Below are 22,117 nucleotides of genomic sequence, written 5' to 3'. Positions count from 1 at the left end.
TTGAGAATGGTTGCCAGCCTAATAATGATGGATCGACAATTCTCTCATCATCCAATGGACAAAGAAGTGGATTGATCAGTGCAACTGGTGTGATTCATGAGTGGTGTTAGCCAGTTTTTTCCATTCAGCTTTTAATGCTCAAAATTATCGACTGAGGCCTGTGCCGTTGATTCCAGTGTAGGCCAACGACCGCAATCGCGAATGAAAGTCGTAGATCAAGAAACTAGGGAAGGCAGATCAATCTTGTGCTTCAGATGACATGCTAGTTTTAGAGGAACTTGAAGATGACGACGAAACTTAAGGGGCTGGTGAGCAGAAATAAGAGAAGGCTTCGGGAGGATGGATTTGATTTGGATTTGACATGTATCCTTTTGGTGGAATGTACTGCAGTGGCCGAGTTGTGGACTGTCAAAGCATTGCTTGAAGTTGAACAAAACAGAATAGTGTTCAAAGAGAGCATTTAAACTTGGCTGATTAAAGTGAGAAGGAAGTGCATGCAACTACCAAATTCAAGCAAAACGAAGCTAAATAACGGGCTAATCTCCCATTTAACTACACATACTTTACCCTGACCCACTAGTGCGGACTCCGGCAGGGAGTCAGAAATCCAGTGCAGTCGAAATAATAAAATTTCATATTGAGTAGTAACCTAGGATATGCTGTCAGTAGCCGAACTAATTTGGTTTTCAAGATAAAAGTATAACTGTCGTCATTGCAGTGGTCAGCAACTTGGATTTGGATAGCTCAAGCTGTATTACTGTCTCTAAAACAGGATTTAACTTAAGTTATATGACCAGGAAGTATGGAACTGGAGGCCATGCCGCATGCAGGAATGACTGCCAGAAGCATAATGATACTGGTAAAAAAAAAAAGAAAAAAAAGAAAAGTAAATGACAGTAGTCAGTATTTTCATGCACACAAAAATAAAGAGATGTTAAGCATTTTCTTGAACTCACACATTCTGTCACTGTGATAGCATGCCTGTGTTCATATAAATTTATGTACGTGAATCGTTACCATATATTGATATCCATAGGCATATGTGTGTATGATTTTATGATCTGAACATCAGGAATGATATCGCATATTGAAGATTAGGCCACTGGTTTTGGTTTGAAAAGGCACCCAGGCATTTAGAAAAAAAATTTAAAATCTTGGCTGTTAAATCCTGTGCCATCATTATTTGTTTTTTAGCAGTCACTGTGGCAGTAGTTCACAGTGTTACGTAAAAATCCAGTTTGAAAAAATATTAAGTCACTTCAATGAAAAGGAAAACTAACCTTGCATCGTCGGGTAAAAAAAGAAAAGAAAATGATCTCGAGTGTTGATATCTTGATGGTGGAATTGATGGTGGAATTTGTGTTTAGAAATTATTTTTAGTGTTGTCATTGTTAATAATAAAAAGGAAAAGCTAGTGCCGTGTAATGGTCATATGTTGATCTTGTGGCAAGTGATTGATCTTGTGAAAAGTAATTCTCCTTAATTTCATTTAATAGACATTTGTCCAAATATCATAGCAATGGGCTTCCCATCTGAAAAATTGGAAGGATACTACAGGAACCATATTGAAGATGTGTACAAGTAAGTATCTGAATTTTTAATGTGAATGTCTTTATTCATGCATATGTGCTTGTGTCACTGTGTTCCCATGTGGATTTGAGAATGTGGATATCAGTGAATCTGTGTGCGTGTGTCACTCTCTCTCTCTCTCTCTCTCTCTCTCTCTCTCTCTCTCTCTCTCTCTCTCTCTCTGTGTGTGTGTGTGTGTGTGTGTGTGTGTACTGCTGTGTATGAGAGAGAGAGAGAGAGAGAAAGTGTGTGTGTGTGTGTGTGAGAGAGAGAGAGAGAGAGAGAGAGAGAGAGAGATGTATGCACATTGTAACAGGCACATGCATCAGCCTGTGTAAGAAACAGTTGAATATTCCTGTGACTATTACTAGTATGAATGTGTGAATTGAACTAGTCATGTGTGTGTACAATGTGTTTATGTATATGCACTGTTTGCACTGTTTGTTTCATTGTGTGTGCGTGTGCGTGTGTGCATGTTCGCATACAGGAGCCCAAGCACATGCATATGAATGAAAAATGATATGATGATATGGTTACTTATATAGTGCCTATTCTCAGTCAGAGACCAAGCTCAAAGTCAAAGCGCTTTACAGACACAGTGATTTGCACAACAGGCTCCCTACCTGAGACGGCTGCCATTTGGGCGCTCATCACTTGTTTCCTGTGTCATTCAATCAGGTTTCAGTCGCACACACTTATACAGACATGCAACATGCAATATACACAAACATAACATTTATACATTTCTCATTTCCTGTCTTTGTGTGCATGTGTGTCTCTGATGTTAAATCTTAACATGGGCATTTTCCCAGCTACCACAAGTGGTGTACAAAACAGACTGTAGAATGGTTGTTGTAAAGTGTTAGCAAGTATGAGAGATCAGTCTCAAAGGTTATAAATATAAGGTCATCATTTGGCACAACAGAATAAAACTTGTACATATTCTGTCATAGGTCTACTCTACATGGTACATACTTTTGATAGCCCTCACATCTGACATCAGCAGCAGCAATAGACGGACTCGCAGGCTCAGAACAAGAACTGGAGAACCTGGTCAGGCAACTAGACAGATCCGCCACAGCTTACGGCATGGAAATCAGTGCAAACAAAACAAAACTGATGACAAACAATGACAATGGCATCCAAACTGACATCACTGCCAACGGAGAAAAGTTTGAAACCGTGAAGAATTTCAAATACCTTGGAGCAATAGTTTCAGATGAGGGGTCCAAGCCTGAAGTATTAGCCAGAATTGTAATGACAGCTGAAACACTAGCCAAGTTGAACACCATTTGGAAGGACAAGGCAGTCAAGCTCAGCTCAAAGATAAGACTCATGCGTTCCCTTATCTACTCAGTTCTCCTGTATGCTTGTGAAACATGGACCCTTACAGCAGAATTAACATAGAATATGTGGCTTGGTGTGCAGATTCCTTGAATCAAGACACAAGGATCACTACAAAGTGTACAACTTGTAAGTAAACTGTTTCTTGCTGTTTTAAAGGTGTTTACAGTACTTAGTAGTGTAAAAAAAAAAGTTAATAGTGCTTACTTTTGTCACATGTATGTTGAAGTTGAGTTTTACTTCATATTGATCACTCAGTATGCTAGATCATGAATGTGTTTGATGTATTTTGTACCATCATGTTGAATAAATTCAATTTGTTAATATACTTAGTACTGCCATATGTGTATTGAAGTTAGGTTTTAAGTTTTATCACTAAGTATGTTAGATTATAATTATGTGTTTAAAGTATTTTTTAATGTGTCATGTTAAATAAATTGAAGTAAGTTATGCTCTGCATTCACAGGTAATTTGCATGCAAACATGTAAGTTGCAGTTTGTAGTTGTTTTTTTGTGTTGATTGTAAAGTACTTTATTTGTCAGAACTGACATTATTAAATCATATTCCATGAAAAATAAATGAAAAAGAAAGAGAAAATTTAAAAGGCTTTAAATGGGTGTAGTTTTTGAAGTTTTTTAGATCTGATGCAGTGATGTTGCTACAGAAAAAAAGTCCGTGATTACAAATGTGTGCCATGGAATGTGTGTTAATTATTTTCTTTATCGGGATGTAATTGACCTGTGTGCATAGAAAGGATTGATTGTACATTGTATGCTAATGAAATCAGCAGTGTGTTGGCATTGTATTTATAATTTTAAACAAATAAATGGAAGAGGAAGGAAAAATACCTAATCACCCTTCATTTAGATTTTACTTTTTTTAGTATGTGTGTTAGAACTTAGAAAGAGAGAGAGAGAGAGAGAGAGAGAGAGAGAGAGATCTATTGCAATCTAATGGAATATAAGAAAAAGTTGAGGGAAAAGGAATAAGAAGAGAAATTTGGATTTGCAATGTTTGAATTTTTTTTTCAGATTTTAGACTGGAGTTTAGCTTTTGACAGACCATGTGATTTCTAGCTTTGTCTTGAGCTTAGGATATTAGGGATTTTGATTTTTTTTCTTGCATTTAACCTTTCAAAATGATCAGAATATTTGGGTTGCTGATTTTGTCAGATGTTCAGAAAGGAAATACAACCCAGAAAAGTTTCACCAGCGGGTGGCCAATTACCCATTTGAAGACCACAATCCACCTCGTCTGGAGCTGATTCGCCCATTCTGTGAAGATCTGGATGAATGGTTGTCAAAGGACCGAGACAATATTGCTGCTATACACTGTAAAGCTGGCAAGGTACATATATGTATTCCTTTTTGGGTTGTAAAGCCCATTGTTTTATTTTCAAAAGATATCAAATTATGATCAAAACTGCAGAGTGCCTAAACCTCATAGGCTTGGCTGATTCCAGGATATATTATGAAAAGAAGCTGAGTATGTCCTGACATGACCTTGCAACCAAATCAGATCTCAGTAACATTATTTTCATCTGTTGTATTTTAAGTCTGAGATCTTTACTACACTACAAACCTTGAATTATGAGATAACCTTAGCTCAATTTTCTGTCTGCATTTGTGCCAGCAGCGATTCATGTCAGGTTGACAACGGATGGATGGAGTGAAAGAGTGCTGGTGGACCTTAATTGCAGAGATGGATATGTAGGGGTCTGATGGTTTGATAATTTGGTTCAGTAACTATGGTTAACATGATACCTAACAGAAAGGAGGGTCTTTTTCTTCTTTGTTCGTTGGCTGGTATACACGAGTTGGCTCTTACATGTATGACTGTTTTTATCCCCACCATGTTGGCAGTCATACTCTGTTTTCGTAAGGGGTGGGGGGAGTTGCAATTCAGGTGTATTCTTGTTTCCATAACCCATGGAATGCTGACATTACAGGATCTTTGATGTGCATACTTGATCCTGCATGCGTATACACTTGATGGTGGTTCAGGGACTAGCAGGTCTGCACATCTGTTGACCTGGGAGATTGGAAAAATCTCCACCCTTCACCCACCAGGTGCCGTGACAAGGATTCTATCCGGGGACCCTCAGATTGAAAGTCCAGTGCTTTAAATCAGTCATCTGTTGTGCCTGTCAGTAAGGAGGGTGAGATGGTGGTGTCCTTTGCATGTTGAATCAGAACAGGTTGAGTGAACACTAAGTGACTGCAGCACTATGGGATATCCTGTGGGTGACCTCATGGTGACCTGATGTTGGTTGGTCCTTGGGAAATGCTGATTCTCGGACTGAGACAGACTGACCATTTATGTAAAGTCATCAGGATGACCAGTTGACAAATTTCACCATTTAGAGGTCAAGGAAGACATTTCACAGAAAGAAGTTTGTATGTAGGGGTGTGTGAGTGTATGTGTGTGGTGTGTGTGTGTGTGTGTGTGTGTGTGTGTGTGTGTGTGTGTATATCTTAATGTAACATTTCCTTTTTGTTTAAAATTATTGTGTCTGTCAGTATCAATAACCATTATTGTTAGTCTAATTCTTACTAGACACAGCTGTGGTTGGTTTGCTATTGGTTTGAATCCATATGTTAATGATGCACATGTCATGAGTGGTTGCTACACTGCTTGATGTGCAAAAATAGTTTCATTTTGCAAAGATAATGGTCGTGTTTTCAGTGTCACTTTTGATTTACAGGGCCGGACAGGGGTGATGATTTGCGCCTATTTGCTGCATACAAAACACTTCAAAGATGCAGAAGAGGCACTCAGCCATTATGGCAAAAGTCGTACGAGAGATGCAAAGGTAATCATGGATTTAAATGAAGAAACATGACAAAGCACTACTATCAGTATTTTCGACAGAATTTTAATACATTTGTTGTGTTTGGTGACTGGTTTTGAAAACAGTAAGCAAGAGGAGTTAATGGAATTGCCAGCTCTCTGTGTGTGTGTGTGTGGGGGGGGGGGGGGGGTCATTCCCAGTTGCTTGCTCAGATAGTATTGTTGTGAAGAATATGCTTTGACAGGGAAAGTTAAGTTAAAAGAGAGTACATTTTTTAAAAACTATTTCAGAATTTCTGAGTGCAATCTCATTTGCATTCCATAAAATTGTGATGATAGTACTTTAAGATCTTGGCCTAGTAGACTAAACAGGTCTGATTCTTATATTTGCACAGTTCATAGACAGCATGGAAATACTGACCAAATTTTTTACTGTTATTCTGACAAATACAGTTTATGCTAGTTTGATATACTTTTTGAACCAGTTTCATTTTGATGCTGTTCAGTTTGTGACCTGAGAAAGATCTCTCCATGGCTATTGACTTACTGTAATATGTATCCACTCATTGTCATATGACTATACTGTAAACTATATCACGTTTGCATGTAGTACACAAAATAATTGAAAGAAGTGTGTGGCCTGGTGACCTTGACAGCAGCAGCTCCTTGTTGACTGCTTTTTCTGGACTGCAAGTGCCACACACGAACTTGGGTGTTGCAATTTATAGGAGACTGAATGAGCAGCTTTACAGAAATGCCAGAAAGGGGAGGTGAGGGGGGGGGGGAAGAAAGTATGGTTGTTGTTAGGTAATTTAGAATATGAAAATTTGGGATGCTGACTGAGGCTGAGAGTGTATTTTCTGAATCTTACTGCAGGGTGTAACAATACCAAGCCAGAGGCGATACGTGCTGTATTACGGTGACTTATTAAAGTACAACATCACCTACAGACCTGTCAGTCTTTTGCTGGTTGGAGTCAAGTTTGAAACTATACCAATGTTCAACAGTAGTAATTCATGCAGTGAGTATAACATTCTGTGTTTCCAGTTCTGGTTTTCAGGACAGATATGTCATTAGTAGTTCACTAGTTGTGGTGAATTCTCATTAGTGAACACCTAGCTCCATGAAGTTATACAAAGTTCTGTAAATCCTGATTTGATTTTTTGATGTCATATTCTTACCTGCACAAATGAATTCATTTTTGCAAAGTATTATTGAGGATAATAAAGTTGACTTTGGGAATTCATAGAAGCAGAGGCTATATGAATTCTGATGGACTGAGTTTGTGAAATTGAGGACCAAGGAAGATTTATAGGAAAATAAAGGAGAGAGTGATTAAGTGTGTTGATCATGTAATTTTGTAAGACGGGTGTTGCTCCACATGAATCTTGAAATGTAATGTTGTCTTTGTACCGTTCTGGCTTGAATGTGTATGTGTATGTGGTGTGTGTGTGTGTGTGTGTGTGTGTGTGTGTGTGTGTGTTATGATAGCTAGGTTTTTGCTTTCATACACTTTTTACTCTACCCACTGTTTATGCGAATGCTTAGGGATTTTGGATTTAACACACATTTGACTACTAGTAGGTATATTCTATATTGTTTTTTGTTTTATTTTTGAAAGGTGTGTGTGTGTGAACTGAATTGTGCTAGAGGAAGCTTGCATTAGTCTGAGAAGTTGAGTCATTTTGACTACAAAAGCAAATGACATTGTGTATTTACTTTGTTTTAGCACCATGCTTTGAAGTTCATCAACTGAAGGTGAAAGTGTTTTCTTCCCCCGTGTATGATGGTGTAAGCAAAGGAGACAGTTCATTCTTCATGAGTGTTTCAAACCCTGTCCCATTGTGTGGGGACATCAAAGTAGAAGTTTTCAACAAAACGCTTATGATGAAGAAGGTGAGAATGTTTTGCAGCGATAGCCTTATTCATGTTATTTTGGTCAAGTGCATGTAAAAGAAGAAATCTGAGGAATTGGAATAATTTGCCAAATATAGATCAAGGACACGAAGAGAAATAATAATCAGGCAGCAAAACTTCAGTGAAATAGCACGGTTCCTTTCTGATTGTTTCCGGAAATTGAAGTTAATTGTAATGGAAAAATGTAGATTTGATAACCTGTGGTATTTAGTGCTACTGATTGCATCCCACTGTAATGTCAGTATGCTGGTGTGTCATTTATGTCACACTTCTTTTCTTTTGGTGAATATTGTACCCATTTTCCATCTTTTGTCAATGGTTAATACATTGGTATGTTATGTATTTTATGCAAATTTATTATACATATATTCTATTTTTGTTTATATATATATATATATATATATATATATATATATATATATATATATATATATGTGTGTGTGTGTGTGTGTGTGTGTGTGTGTGAAATCAGTATTGACCAAAAAATGAAATTCTAATTTTTGATTTTGTTGAGTTATTGTTACACACACACGCAAGGTGGATAGTTGATGGTTCTTAAAGACTTGATGGCTGTGAGAGAGCAGTCATGTTGAAGACTGCAGAGTGAAGGCTAAGTAAATTATTCTTTATCCAAGCTACTGAGAAAGCTTCTTTTAGTCTGTTTGATGTAGATGGCAACAGAAAACGTCACAGTCCACATTAAATGACAGTATCAGTTGGAACTGTTTCACTGCACAGGAAAAAATGCTGCACTTTTGGTTCAACACATTCTTTGTGAATGAAACTGCTGCTCCGGGCTCCATACCTAAAAACGGCTCTGGCTTTTATGGAGACCACCCAGAGTTGCTTGTTCTGACCATCCCCAAGATGGACCTGGACAGAGCAAACAAAGACAAATCTCACAAGTTCTTCAGTCCCAACTTTATGGTGAGTTAAGATTTAAGGACTCTGTCTCTGGTGTCTTTTTCTGTGTCTTGTCCTTTTGTTTCCTTGTGTTGCATCTGTCAAAGGGAGGGGACCAAAAGAAAAAAAAAAAAAAAAAAGAAAGAAAGAAAATCAAGTAGCAAAGAGAAGTAAATGAAGAATGAGTTATTTTCGAGAGGAAAGTATTGGAACTTTGGAGAAATGTGAATGCTGATATTAAGTTTCATCTGTCTGGTTTGTTGAATGATGTAGGAGTAGTTTTTGAGAGATTTGAAAAGCTGTGGAAGGTTTCATCAGTCAAGGACAAGTAATTTGAAAAACTGAAGCAGTTAAATGCTTGATGAGTCACTGACACATTGCCTACTCTAGCCAGTTTTGATTATGCGTGTTCTGAAATAACTTTCTTATTGTATCTATATCATTATTTGAGTAAATCATGGACTGCATTGTTTTAATTGTTGCTGAGTAATAAGGGATTACCTTTTGGCTATGAACTTAAAAAGCCATAAAAATCACTTCAGAATGCTTCATATGTGCTCTGTCTTTTTCAGAAAAGTTGTGCATGGATGTTCACCAAAGCTTTGTCCTGTAGTAAATATTTTGTGCATGGCTAAAGGTTGAAAAATCAGCTTGAGCTATCAGAATTAGATGCCCAAGTTGAAAAACTGCCCAGGAAAATGTGGTTAATGTGCACAATGGCACAGAAGCATTGCTGGGTTGTTATGCACCAGTTTCAGTTTCTCAAGATGTCACTGCATTCAAATTCATATATATATGCTTCACCATACTTGATTGGCAGCAGCAACATAACCCAAATACTAATAAGGCATGTGTGTGTGTGTGTGTGTGTGTGTGTGTGTGTGTGAGAGAGAGAGAGAGAGAGAGAGAGAGAGAGAGAGAGATTTCTTCTACAAAAGTTTGCCTGGGGACAACACTTATGTTGCCATAGGTTCTGTTTCAGTGCACCAAGTGTGTGCTGCAAAACACGCCTTGGTTTAACATCTCATCCGAATGACTAGATGCTCAGATTAATTTTCCACTCAACCGTGTAAGAAATCATACACTGTATTGGCAGATAAGCATCTTAACCATCCTGTCACTCCCTCCTCAGATGAACCAGCTTATGAAAAAGAGACCCAGCATGACGAAAAAAAGATTTTTGTGTGTTTGTTTTGACTTAGATGTGTACTATATTCTGAAAATGAAATGTATTTGATTATATATGTATATAAATGTGTGTGTGATCTTGTTTGTGAGATAGAATTTGATGCATTTGTGTGGTATGAAAAAACAAACAAACAAAAAATTGGAAGGATAGGGTACATGGAGCCTTTTATATTTTAGCCTCTTCCTGTTGACATATCAGGTGATTTCCTGCTGTGTAGGTCAGTTGGACTGTAATTTGTTTGCAATCCTGTGAAAAAGAATTTTCATAAAGTCAAGTCAAACTATTTTATGACTTAATTTAACATTGAAACGATGAAAGTCATCATACACAATAAGTGATTTGCTTGAGCAGTTCTGTTTATTTTATTCCATTGTCTTAAACTCTGCTGTTTGTGTAGGTCAAAGTCTTTTTCCTACCCATGAGGGAAATGGAACAGAACTTGGAACGCAGCAAGAGTGCAGATGATGTGGTAGCAGACAAATACCGAAGACGTGAGGAGTTCTCTCACCAGACCCGTTCACACACATCTGACCGTCTATATGTGTCCCCTCGGAAATCCCCACAGACCCCTGCTCACATGGTGCGCAATCATGCTGTGGAGGACCGCTACCACCTGGCTCCTGGCCGCCATTTTGTTCAGCAGCCGCCCAGGAGAGAAGCCATGGTGACTGACTCTGGTTCTCTTGGGGAGAGTGTAGAAGGAATCTCAATAAGTGGCTCCAGTGACATTGACGGCGTGGAGGATGACTTATCAGATACAGAGACTGACAACGAATGGGATGGATGCGAAGTGACACTTGTATGACCCACACTGCACAAGCATAGGTAGGTTTCATGTTCGGGTGTTGTTGTTTTTTAATCCTGCTGTTGTAAGTTGTTCTTGCCTGGAGTTTAGTCCTGTGGAGATTTGAAGCAACTGTGACTGGAATGCATATCTGGAGGAACTGGTGGTTTGTGATGTACTGAACAAGCTTTGTTATCGTTTCATACACTGTTGATTTCTTTCATAACATGTTTGGACATTGATTTTGTTTTGCCATTATCACCAATTGCAGTTTCCTTTGTGAATGGATGCTGAATGGTTTCTTAGATCTGTACTAAAACTGTCTCTTGATTTTGTGTGTTTATGCCCCGAATTGTGTTCAAACTTAAGCCAAATGTGGTAAAACTTAAAGGCACTGAAAGGAATGAAATATAAGGCCAAGCACAAGTTTGAAATTTTTTTTTTCATCTTCATTTTCAGTTTACTGATGTTCCTTTTTCAGCCATCTGGTGTCAGGTTGTAACATAGGATAGTCATTGTTGTAGCCATTCTGGTTATTGTGTAGAATTTCCACTGAAACAATAAACTAAACTGAACTTTGTGATAAACTAGGCATTTTTGTAATGGCGTTGATTCAAACTGAATAAAACTGGATTAGAAGATAAGCCATATAGGTCTAATTTCATGTTTCTTCAGAGCATGATGATATGCACTTAAACACTCAGATCATTCAGATATATGTTTTTATCAAAGAATATGGCTTGTGTTAGCAGGCAACTTTTTGTTGGATGGGTTGTTATCTGCATGTAGTAAGAATCCCCTAACAGTGTTTGTGTTGTGAGCTGTCTGAAGGACGCAGACACCAGGACTGTCCCTGCAAGCAGTACAAGGGCTGCATCATGGCTAGCATCCTGCACAATGGCATCCTGCACAATGGCATCAGTCCCATAGATCTTGGGAGCACAGCAGTTAACAGTCATGATTGGGATGAATGCCCCCAGACAATGGCACCATGAGTGCCAACAACAACAGACTTTCTTGCTCCACTTGCCAGTGATTTTGCATCAGAATTTGGTCATATGCTACCAATGACTAATACAGAATAGTGCCCTTTTTTCATAGAAAAGTTTTTCTCTGTTTATAACGAGAGTTCCTAATGAGTGATGGAATTGTTGAAATGTGATGCAGAGGGTATAAGGGCCTGGGAGTGAGTATGATATTTTATTACTATATAATTATGAAAATATAGAATATAGATTTATAAGAAATAGCTGTTTTCAGGCAGATTCTGAATATAGATTTATAAGAAATAGCTGTTTTCAGGCAGGTTCTGGATAATGCTTTGTAAGTTGCATAGGGCTAGAACAACTAGGTTAATTGTTCATGTTTTGCGAAGGTCAGTGATGAGAGATGTTTGTGGGTTCCCATGCTTGGCAGGTGATGGAGCCTTTCTGTTTGTGTTTTGTGTAGAAACAGCACCTTTCCATGCATGCACATTGTGTGTGTGTGTGTGTGTGTGTGTGTGTGTGTGTGTGTGTGTGTAAACATTCTTAAACAATGTGCCAAGGGCTTACATTGTCAGTCCAAGGATTGAGAAAGAGATCCAGTGGGTGTGACGAAACATGCCTTTTCCTGTACACCTTTTGCCATATTTTTCTTGATGCCATGTGTTCCAGATTTGTATGCAGCTTTGTGGAAGCTGAACTCATTAATGCTTGCAGCTTTTAGCATTGTTGGAGTGAAAGCCTCTCATCTGAAAAAAATTCAGTGTGATTGTCATGACGGAATGTGTGTTGTGTTTGACAGAGAATTGTGAAGCCTTATTTTGTGTTTTTATTTCTTTAACTGTTCTTTTTATGTTGAATATTGAAACTGTAATAATGACACCACTGTAAATTACCAGGTCACATGACCATGTTATAAGTGAGGCTTGTTTTATTGAAGGTAAAGTTGAATGATCAGATTTTATGAATTTCTTCTGAGAAATAAGCAGTAAACTAATCATATCCTCCATATCTGACAACATTCACTAAAAGAGAAAAAGATAGTTTATAAATTAGAAGAGGGCATGTATAATTCAGAAAAAGATTCAATTTTTTGAAACCCTTTCTTTGTGGGAAAATATGAAGCAGTTGCAAAGACAATTTAACTGTGTCAATTTACTGTTGTCTGACTGGGCTTAAAACACAGAAGGAATTAGTATAAGTGGTAGTTTGTGACTGAATTATAACTGGCTGGAGTCAGCATATAGGAAAGATATGGCAGTATGATGCCTGATTGTATTTATATTTTAAGTTTTTAAACTTAACATTTTCATTGCTAATTTATATAGGGGGAAAACAACAAAAGAATAAGAAATACAAGATATTTTTTCCCATGCTGTTGGCAAATTTAATTTAAGAACATACAGTTTAGATATTTATTCATTGTGCATTCATATTTGAGGCAGATCGTTTCGTAAAGTTATCAGGAGATAACTTTCATCTGTTAAGAATACAGAATATGAATAATACATTTTTTTGTGTGTGTACTTGTGTGATGAGAAAGCAAGAGTTTCACCTTCGGTTACACTGACTGGTGCCCCACGCTCCCTTCATCTTTTTTTTGTTGTTTTGTTTTGTTTTGGTTGCCCCGTCATCTGCATCGTTTCAGTGACATTGCTCCCACACTGCTCATTCCAAGTCCCCCAAACACAGCCACTCCCGGGTTTATCTGTCACACTCCCAGCATTAGCAGTCTACAGGGATCTATCGATGTTAGGTTGCCAAGAGGCTACACACCAGAGGAGACCCTGCACTGCTGCTGAGTCATTTCGGTGGTGTTCATTGGTGTCTGTTCTGATTTAACGTACTTAGGAAACCACCTACTAAGCCCCCTACTAACGACAATAATGGCGTAGTCGCAGAGCCAGGAGCCAGACTGAGTTAGCATCCCTCCCAGAGTGGAGACCGCCACCATGTCCCTCCAACAACAGTCCCCCATGAACCATGAGTCTGCCGACACTGAAGACATTGACAGGACTCCATGAGAGCAGGGCATGAAAGGCCACAGACTTTGAGACTGTTTTGTTTATATTGATGATGAAGGAGGAGGAGGATGACAATGTTCCTATGGAGGTCCATTTTTTGGTTTGGGACTACATGACAAGGCTGTACTCTACGCTTCCTGTCATAATGATATCCTGCTGTCGCATCTGTGAAGCGGATGATACTCAACTGTGTGGTCCCAGTCTCCCCATTTAAGCCCATAGCACACTTAACTCTGGGTAGGAGCCGGCCGTGGGCCGAAAAACCCACCTCCATTGGGATTCGAACCCATGTCCTCCCAGCCATCAATCCGCAATGCTAACCACTTCGCCACGGCAGCTGGTCGCTCCCTTCATCTTCCTATTCCCTAGCCTCGTCCAGCGATGTCTGGCACTAGTGCTTGCTTCTGTGTCAGAGTCATCGCAATCGTTGTCAGTCACCTATGCTCCTGTTGCTTGAAAACTCAAGATTAAAAGTCATTATTGTCTTCACTCATGACTTCATGATCAGTTCACAAATCCACCACATTCATGAATATAACAAGCAGGATCACTGATAAAATTTCTTCACCAAGTTGAATGGAGCTTGCACCAACAGCAGTACAAGGACTACACTTGATACTCTGCATAAAGGAAGAAACATATGGAAGAACTTTTGCCTTGTATATTAAGCATAAACTAGAGAAGAGAAAAAGACAGTTCATACAGCATCTTTTGACAGCAAATTTACCAGATTTAAGATATCTTGTAGCCCATCAAGAATGGCCCAGAAAGCGGTATATGTGCCTCAGGGTAAATGAGCAAAGAATTTTGGCTGTGTAGCAAATAAGTAAGATAATTTATTGAGAAGATGTTTTCCTATAAGCCCCATTGTGCTTTACTCATCATAGCCCAATGAAACTGTGCTGATCATAGCGGCATTGCTGTGCATGTCCTCATCTGAAATGTGGTATTGAGCATGCTTTGTGTATTGCTGTGCATGCATAGACACTTACATTGTAGTTAAATCACTGTGCATGTCAGCTTCTCTGCCTTCTTCATTTCATGGAAGTCATTAGTTGTTAGGGACCAGAGATATTTATTCGAAGTCCTGTAGAGTGCCAAAGCAACAGCAGCATTTGTTTGTTGTTTTGCTGAAGTGAGGTGTTTTTGTATGGTTTGTACATGCTTTTTGTTACTCCTAATTGGTAAATATCGTCTAATTTTCAGTTGTTAAATGTAGGTTTTTATAAAGTCAAATGAAAGACAGTTCTAGTTGCCAGAACTGATTAGAAATTCCAACTCAGTTTTATAGCTGTGTCATGGCTATTATAACTGCTTAGAAATTTGATTTTTGTGTATTAAGTTGTACTGTAACTTGCGTAAGGTAAATGTGATCAGCACTGTGAGTAAATGTTAAGTTCTAACCCTTGTTATTTGTGTGTGGACTGGTCTTGTGATTTAACATCTGTTCACATTTGTGATGAAAGTGATATTGGACAGCTTTGGTTGTGAATGTTTGCATGTAAGGTTTATCACCTTTAATTTTTTGTTTTTGTTTTATGACACAATTGTTTTTGGTCTTTTTATGTATCACACCTGTTTTGTCCATCTGTGTATTGTGCGGATGTCATGGGTATTGTTTCGTTTATTGCCTTTTTGGAGGAGGTTTGTTTTGTTGTACAGATTTGATTTTTTTGTTTTGTTTAATATGTCATTACTAAGCTCTTTTCCCTTTGAATTTGTAAAGTCCACCCTCTCCAGACCCCTGAATTTGATTTAGGAATGTTGGCAGCTATACACCAACGGTAAAGAGAGACATGTATTACATCTTGATGTTTGAGATTTGTATGTTTTTCCATTAATTAGCAGGACGTCACTGGAACAGTGGTATGCTTGTAGACATGAATTGCTGGCTTGAGAACTCAAATGGTTTACATTAAACTCTATCTCTTAATGATATGACAGGTAAACGTCTTTTTCAGGTTTTTCCATATTGATAAGAATAGATAAAGTGTTGTCTTTTGTTAACTACTGACATGTTCAGGATGTATAGTAGGGAAACAAACAAACAAAAAAAGGTCATATCAGTTTGATGTGTAGTTGATGCTCTCACTTGCTGTCAGCAACCATATTGTTAATTATTATTTTGTGTTTTGCTAAGTGGTTGAATTATACTATTGAATGTTGTAGGTGCATTTTTCTTCTTCTTTTTTTATGTTTATTTTATTTAAAATGTTTTTTTTTACAGTGCTTCTGCTATCTGTTTTCTGATTTTTTTCCCTACAGACATATTGGCTTTTTTGTGTGCAGCTTCACAGACAAAAAAGAAATTCCCAAAATTTAACCATCTTTATTATTGTTTTGCACGGATTAGATATCCAACAGCTTTCCTATCCAACAGCTTTCCTGAAGAGCCAAGCTGAGACTGACGTGCAAAAACAGATGTGCTGTTTTTGAATCAGATTTAGTCCCCATCTCCCAAAACGGACCACCAAAGACTGCTTTTGATTTGAATAAGTATCATGGGTTTGAATCCCTCAATATCAGTAAGAGGAAAACATACAGCTGTCAAAGCTATATCTGTGGCCTACTGAATTGTGCAGAACAACAGAGATGTATAACAGTACAAAGAGATGGGTACAGACAGAGTTTCAGCACAGTTCACTGTGTCCGAGTGCACCAAAAGTCAGTCACACACTTCATGTTCATGACATGGAAAATTGCATTACTGCTGTCTGCTGTGTGTGTATTTTCACAGGAAAAAACCATTCTCACACACATCTCCAAGCCGTAGGGTCTCCCATAATTGAATTACCATTCCTGTACAGAACGAAATGAGCTGGCTGAAGTGACATTTTCTTGCACCATGATTTTTAAGTTACACTTTCTTGAAAAAAAAAAAAGTAATCATGTTTTTTTTTTCTTTTTAGTTTATGAGAGATGCAGTTAGGGTTGGTTGATCTTATTTTCAAATCATTACTTCAGGATGGCGAGAGAGATAGACTTCATAGAGATAGGGATAGAGAAACACTTAAATCTTTACCATTTTATACTTGTATAAGGCTGGGTGGACCGCGAGATGGAAGGTGGCATAGATACACTTCCAGTAATCAGTCATTTATGCCTTGTGCATATAATCAGCATACTGAGCAGTGAAGGAATCTTTTGTCTCTGTAACAAATGCTCAGAGGTCACTGTCTGTGACTGCTTCAGTCTCTTTAGAACAGGAAATAGAGGTCACACAATCAGATTAAAACCATTCATATAAAAATAATGTACAATAGTGTTTTTACTCAGGCAGGAGAAATGTCATGCTCAAGATTTTTACTGTTTTGGGTAGAGGAAAGCCGCACCATTTGGGTGGGAGTGGGTTGGGTTGGAGGGACCCAACACAGACACAGTTTTAAGTTTGCATGTTTTCAGTCAGTTCATTCTGCGCATACAAATGATACCTCTAACTGTAGACGAATGTATTTATTGATATTCATTTATTTATCAGATTTGATGGTTGTTGCACTGCTGTCCAAGCTTTTACTCTCTTGACTAAAATGATTATGGTTATTCTGTTAGGACTTGGGTGGTGAAGCAGAAGTTATGGACTGCAGTGTACTAATGCCTTTGTTTTATGAACTGTATATGTACCTGAACTGTTAAAATGCCAGATGATTAGTGATGCAAACTTTTCTTCTAGTTTACAGTCCCAGAGTTTAACTTACTGCCATTTTGTTTGTGCCACTAGCAGACTGAACAGATGTTTCCAGTTTTTGATCAAAATATATATTGGTTCTTTTTCTGTGCATTTTTTATTTATTTATTTTATTTTCTCAATTTTTTAAGGGGAAAAGCACTGAGACTACCATTTTCCCCCTGTTGCCACTTTTTCAGATATATACTTTTTAATTCAATCATTCATTCCAACCATTCTGTAATATTGGTTCATGTATAATACTTTTAACCAGAATTAACACATTCTCAGTCAGGAGAGAATGAAAAATTGCCTTTTTGTTTCTTGGATCACAATATATAACTCGAAGGCTTTTTCACTGAACCATTTGCCATACTGAATATGGAAGAAAATTTATCACACACACACACACACACACACACACACACACACACACACACACATTTATATGTATTGTGTGTTTTGATTTTGTTGTTGTCACATTGAATGTTTTGCTCTCATTGACTAGTCATAGTTACCATACTTGTTTTAAGGCTGAATATTTGTTTGATATTTTTGCACAAAAACATTTCTTAACATACTTTAAGTCATAAATGAAGATGACTGTAGAAATGGCAAGGCTGTTCACCTTTCAGTTTAGAATTTAAATTTCAACAAATTGATTTGTGTCCAGCTTTTATAATACATTTATCCTTCTCACAAAGGAAAGATGTGAATGTAACTCGAATCTTGTATCCTGTGTGTTACGAATCATTTCACACATATTGAATTCTCAGGGTAAAGAAAGAGAATTGATCATTGGACATTATAACTCTGACAAGAAAAATGATACATTGAATTATGAAGAAAGTCTGGACTCTTGACTTGTGAAAACATCTGATCATCCAGATAAAACGTAATGCCATTTTTCATGTTGATAATGCATCATATTACTTCTGTTTTTTTCTGCATTGTTTACCAGTTAATAATGATTCCCAGATTTGCTGAATATCTTCTATAGCTTCCCAAACCTTTTAGCATGTCAGCTCTGGCAAAGTGACAAAGTGACCCCAAACTAAAAAATCAAAACAGAAAAAAGTGCCCTCAGTGATATAAGAAGTTGAGGGTTTTTTTGGGTTTTTTTTGTTGTTGTTGTATGTGTGTTTATTTGATTAATTTTTTTTTCTTAAAATTTTTTTATTTTATTTTTTAATTTATAAAGAAAGCATTTAAGGCCAAGAATTCATCTTTTCACACCTTGTCAATTAAAGTCAATATTATCCCTATATCTGCCTATTTTTCTTTGATTTGGCTGGTGTGTGTGGCCCAGATAAACAGGATTTTAAAATGTATTTATATTTTCAAAAACCATTTCCGTTTATTGAACTACTGTTTATAATTTCTAACCTGATTATGTTTTTGTGTGGTTCACATGTTCAGTAGTGCAGCCTTTTTTTTTTTTTTTTTTTAAACAATGGATGTGAGATGAATGGTTGGAGTGTCTATTGTCACAAGGAAATAATTTGCTTCATTGTTCAATTTTCTTCATTTTCTGTTTTGTTCCATTTGAAGCTGACTGATGAGGAAGTTTGTTCTGTGAGGACTGTTCAGTGACCATATTCTGATAGATGATAAACTGAAGTACTGCTCTCAGTTCCTGAGAGCCCTCAAGAAACTGGAAATAATTTTGTAATTGCATTGGAGGTGATGTCAAGATGTGGCATATTCCTTCCCCTTACAACGAAACTGTCAGACACTGATATAAATTTGTTTGAATTTGTAAGGTAACTACCATTTTTGTTTGTGCAGATCCTTGTGTGTGTGTGTGTGTGTGTGTGTGTGAACACACTGTGTTCATTTTCATCATATATATTTGTTACTGATGGAATGATTTTCCCCACAGCAGTGTCTAAATGTGTTACATTACTATTTGAATTTTTTGTTTAGTTTACTGCATGAAAAGAAAGGAATTCATAAGGTGTAGGTTCTCATTTTGGAAGTGAGACTTATGATAAATGGTAAATAAACCAAAATAGTTTGCAGAATGTTTTCTTTTTAATTGACCATTATGTCTGTTGTCAGCATGAAAATGCCATTGCTATGATGAGCAACCAGTCAAACATTTGTACTAATCAGTTGTTGAAACTTCTGGACTGCACTACATTAAATGTCAAACTTCAACAACTTAGTTGAAGCAGAGAAAGAAAGAAGAAAAGTGTTAAAAGATTCCATTCAGACCCAACTGATAAGAAGTTTTATTACATTAATCTCAGGCAAGCATGCAATGAAACGAAAAAAGCCAGATACAAACTTGTAACAACAACACCGAATAATTTTGTTTTGCTTGATACCTTTCCAAGCAAAATGTCATTGAAACAAAATTGTGTTAACTCTCTGTACAAAGACATCTGTGTTGTTTTTTTCTCTTTTGATTTTGTAAGCCAGTGTGAAAGTGAAGTATGCATGGTGTTGCATTTTGTTTTGAAGTGTTCTTATGTGCCTGTTAGAAAGTGCAGCTTTGTGTTATGCCTGTGGCAGCCTGTTGATGATGTGATACACAATGGCAAAAACAATTTGGCACTATTTTGATATATATACTGTGAACAGCTTTCTCAAATGACATTCAAAGCACATATCCTGTAGCTTTCAAGACAGACATTTTGTCAGTCTAGAACTAGAAAGAGGATGGTATGGCATGGATTATATGTTACTTGCATGACAAGAATTGATGGTATTAGTTGCTGCTACTCAGTAAACTACTAAGTGTAAGTTGACATTCTAAGGAAGTAGATCACCAGTGAATCACTTCTTTGGTCTCATTCCTCATTTATTCTGCATTTATCTCAAAAGTATTTGTGTACTGCTGTTTATCCTATCAGCTATCAAATTCATTGATTTTCAGAGTTTTCTTTTATTTAGTTTGTTTTTAAGGGTGTGTTTTCCCATTGATAGTTGATATTGTGTGCTGCAGTATGTTGAACTATGTTTGAACGTATTGTCGAAAAGTTTGTTTTGTGACCACTTTAGATGTGACATTCTGTGTGTAGTGACAGTCTTGTTTGTTTGAAAGTATGGTCTTTGACTGTCTCAGTTTTATTTCCATGTAATACACATGATGATGTATTGAGCAGCAAATAGTAATATATTTAAGTATGAGGGTATGAGTGATGAAATATTTGTAAACAGTGAATATCGTAACACACTCAAGTATGCGGGTATGACTGACTGATGAAATATCTGTAAACAGTGATTCAAGAGCAGAATGAAATTCACAAATCACTTACCCAAGGAAATGCTAGGGGTATTGTCTTCGCCATTAAGAGAGAGAGAAAGATTTTTTTTTTCGTGAGAAATATATTGCCAGAATTTTCACCATGAAAGATAATATCCCTGTACTGGCTGATCACAAATCAGTCTGGTTTGTCTAGAGAGGAATTATCAGATCATTTCCTGAATTTCGGAGTTAGATTTTCACAGTATTTTTTATGTTTTTTGTGTGAGACCATGTTTTATGTCCAGGAGAACTTGATGTGAAATTTGGTCATATGCAGAATAATAAATTAATGATAATGAATTGTTAGTAGTTATTCCAGTTTGAAGTGGGGGTGAGGATCTGTATTTTTTATTGTAAAATAATTGGGTCAAGAATAGAGAAAAGATTCTTTGATGTGTGTTAAAAAATAAATTTGATTCCACCTTCATAAATCAGAAGAACTGAGCCATCTCTGTACCATTTGATGCATAATTATGTAATGCAGTCATACTCGCACTGTTTTCTATCAGTTTTCATTCCTGGTTTTGTGTTGTTGTGGGGTTGTTTTTTTTTCCCCCTCAAACCTTGGTTTGCTGTTCCTGAGACTGTGCTGTACTGTGCTACTCTGACATAGTTATTTAACATTGGAATTAGCCTAGTTCCAGAGTCTTAAGGTAGTTGATGTGCATGTTGCTGAATCATCTTAATGATGAACAGTTTGTGTTGAATGATTCTGGCATGAATTAGAAACATGATGGATTTGTTGTTGATTGTTGTCAGTCTGAGTGTTTTTCAGTGTTGTTCACTTTAGAGTGAACAGACCTGTGTGGTAGCCTGGACAGAGCCATCACAGTGAACTGGTGTCAAAGACGTAGTGAACTGAAGAAGGCTCCATGTTTGTTGATTATGAAATCTTACATGTTACTGTAGTAATGGTGTGGTTAATCATACAGGGGGGGAATAAAGGATAATAGTTAAACATGTACAGCTAAGCACTGCAGATGAAAGGTTCTGTGGTTCAAGACAAAGAAATATTGGATAAAGGCACTGCTGAGCACTGCAGATGGAAAAGACAGTAATCTGAGGTAAGGGAATATTGGATATATATATTTCCTTTTACATCTTGTTACATTACATCCTACATCGAATCACAAGGTAGTCGTAGTAAATGTTTCACACGAAACATTGTTTAGTGACTCAAATTCATTGATGTGTCAGACATATTGATTAAATGTTCCTTTGATTTATCCCCTACAATCAATGTCATATCAGTGGAACGTTTAGATTCACACTGTCAACGCATCAACAAATGTCATTTTAAAATTCATAGCATTAAGAAACAGTTTGAATTATTCAAAGTGAGAAAGAAGCAAATGGAATTAAGTTTGATTCTTTGTTTAATGAATTAGTGTCCAAGAACCAGAGATTATTGAATGTTACAGCGATTGACAAAGTGTTGCCTTTCCCCATACAGAACTCCTCAAATGTCATAAAGAAGTGCCTCAAGAATGATTCGTCTGTGTTCACAGCTGTCGTTTTGATGTTGTCTGTATATATGAGAATCAGCCTCTGTGGTAGTCATTGCTGGCAGCTGAAATAACCATGTTTGTATATTTGGAAAAAAAAAGATGAAAGTTTGTGATTTGTTTTGTTTGTGATGTGACTGAAAAATGTGAACATTTTTTATGCTAGTGTCTTTGCGTACTATTGAACTGGG

General features: G+C 37.1%; 1 protein-coding gene across 1 annotated transcript; it reads left to right on the top strand.

Moving 5' to 3' along the window:
* LOC143292795 (phosphatidylinositol 3,4,5-trisphosphate 3-phosphatase and dual-specificity protein phosphatase PTEN-like) lies at positions 1 to 21,358 on the top strand. The gene is made up of 9 exons (XM_076603376.1): positions 1 to 363; positions 1,497 to 1,581; positions 2,998 to 3,042; positions 4,087 to 4,261; positions 5,619 to 5,726; positions 6,581 to 6,725; positions 7,434 to 7,600; positions 8,360 to 8,548; positions 10,111 to 21,358. Exons 1-9 carry the CDS (start codon positions 285 to 287, stop codon positions 10,516 to 10,518), a joined length of 1,401 nt encoding a protein of 466 aa, XP_076459491.1. The 5' UTR covers positions 1 to 284; the 3' UTR covers positions 10,519 to 21,358.
* Positions 21,359 to 22,117: the final 759 nt, after the last annotated feature.

This window comes from Babylonia areolata, chromosome 18, assembly GCF_041734735.1.
Source record: "Babylonia areolata isolate BAREFJ2019XMU chromosome 18, ASM4173473v1, whole genome shotgun sequence".
Lineage (NCBI taxonomy): Eukaryota > Metazoa > Mollusca > Gastropoda > Neogastropoda > Buccinidae > Babylonia > Babylonia areolata.
This window is presented reverse-complemented; position numbering and strand designations above follow the sequence as displayed.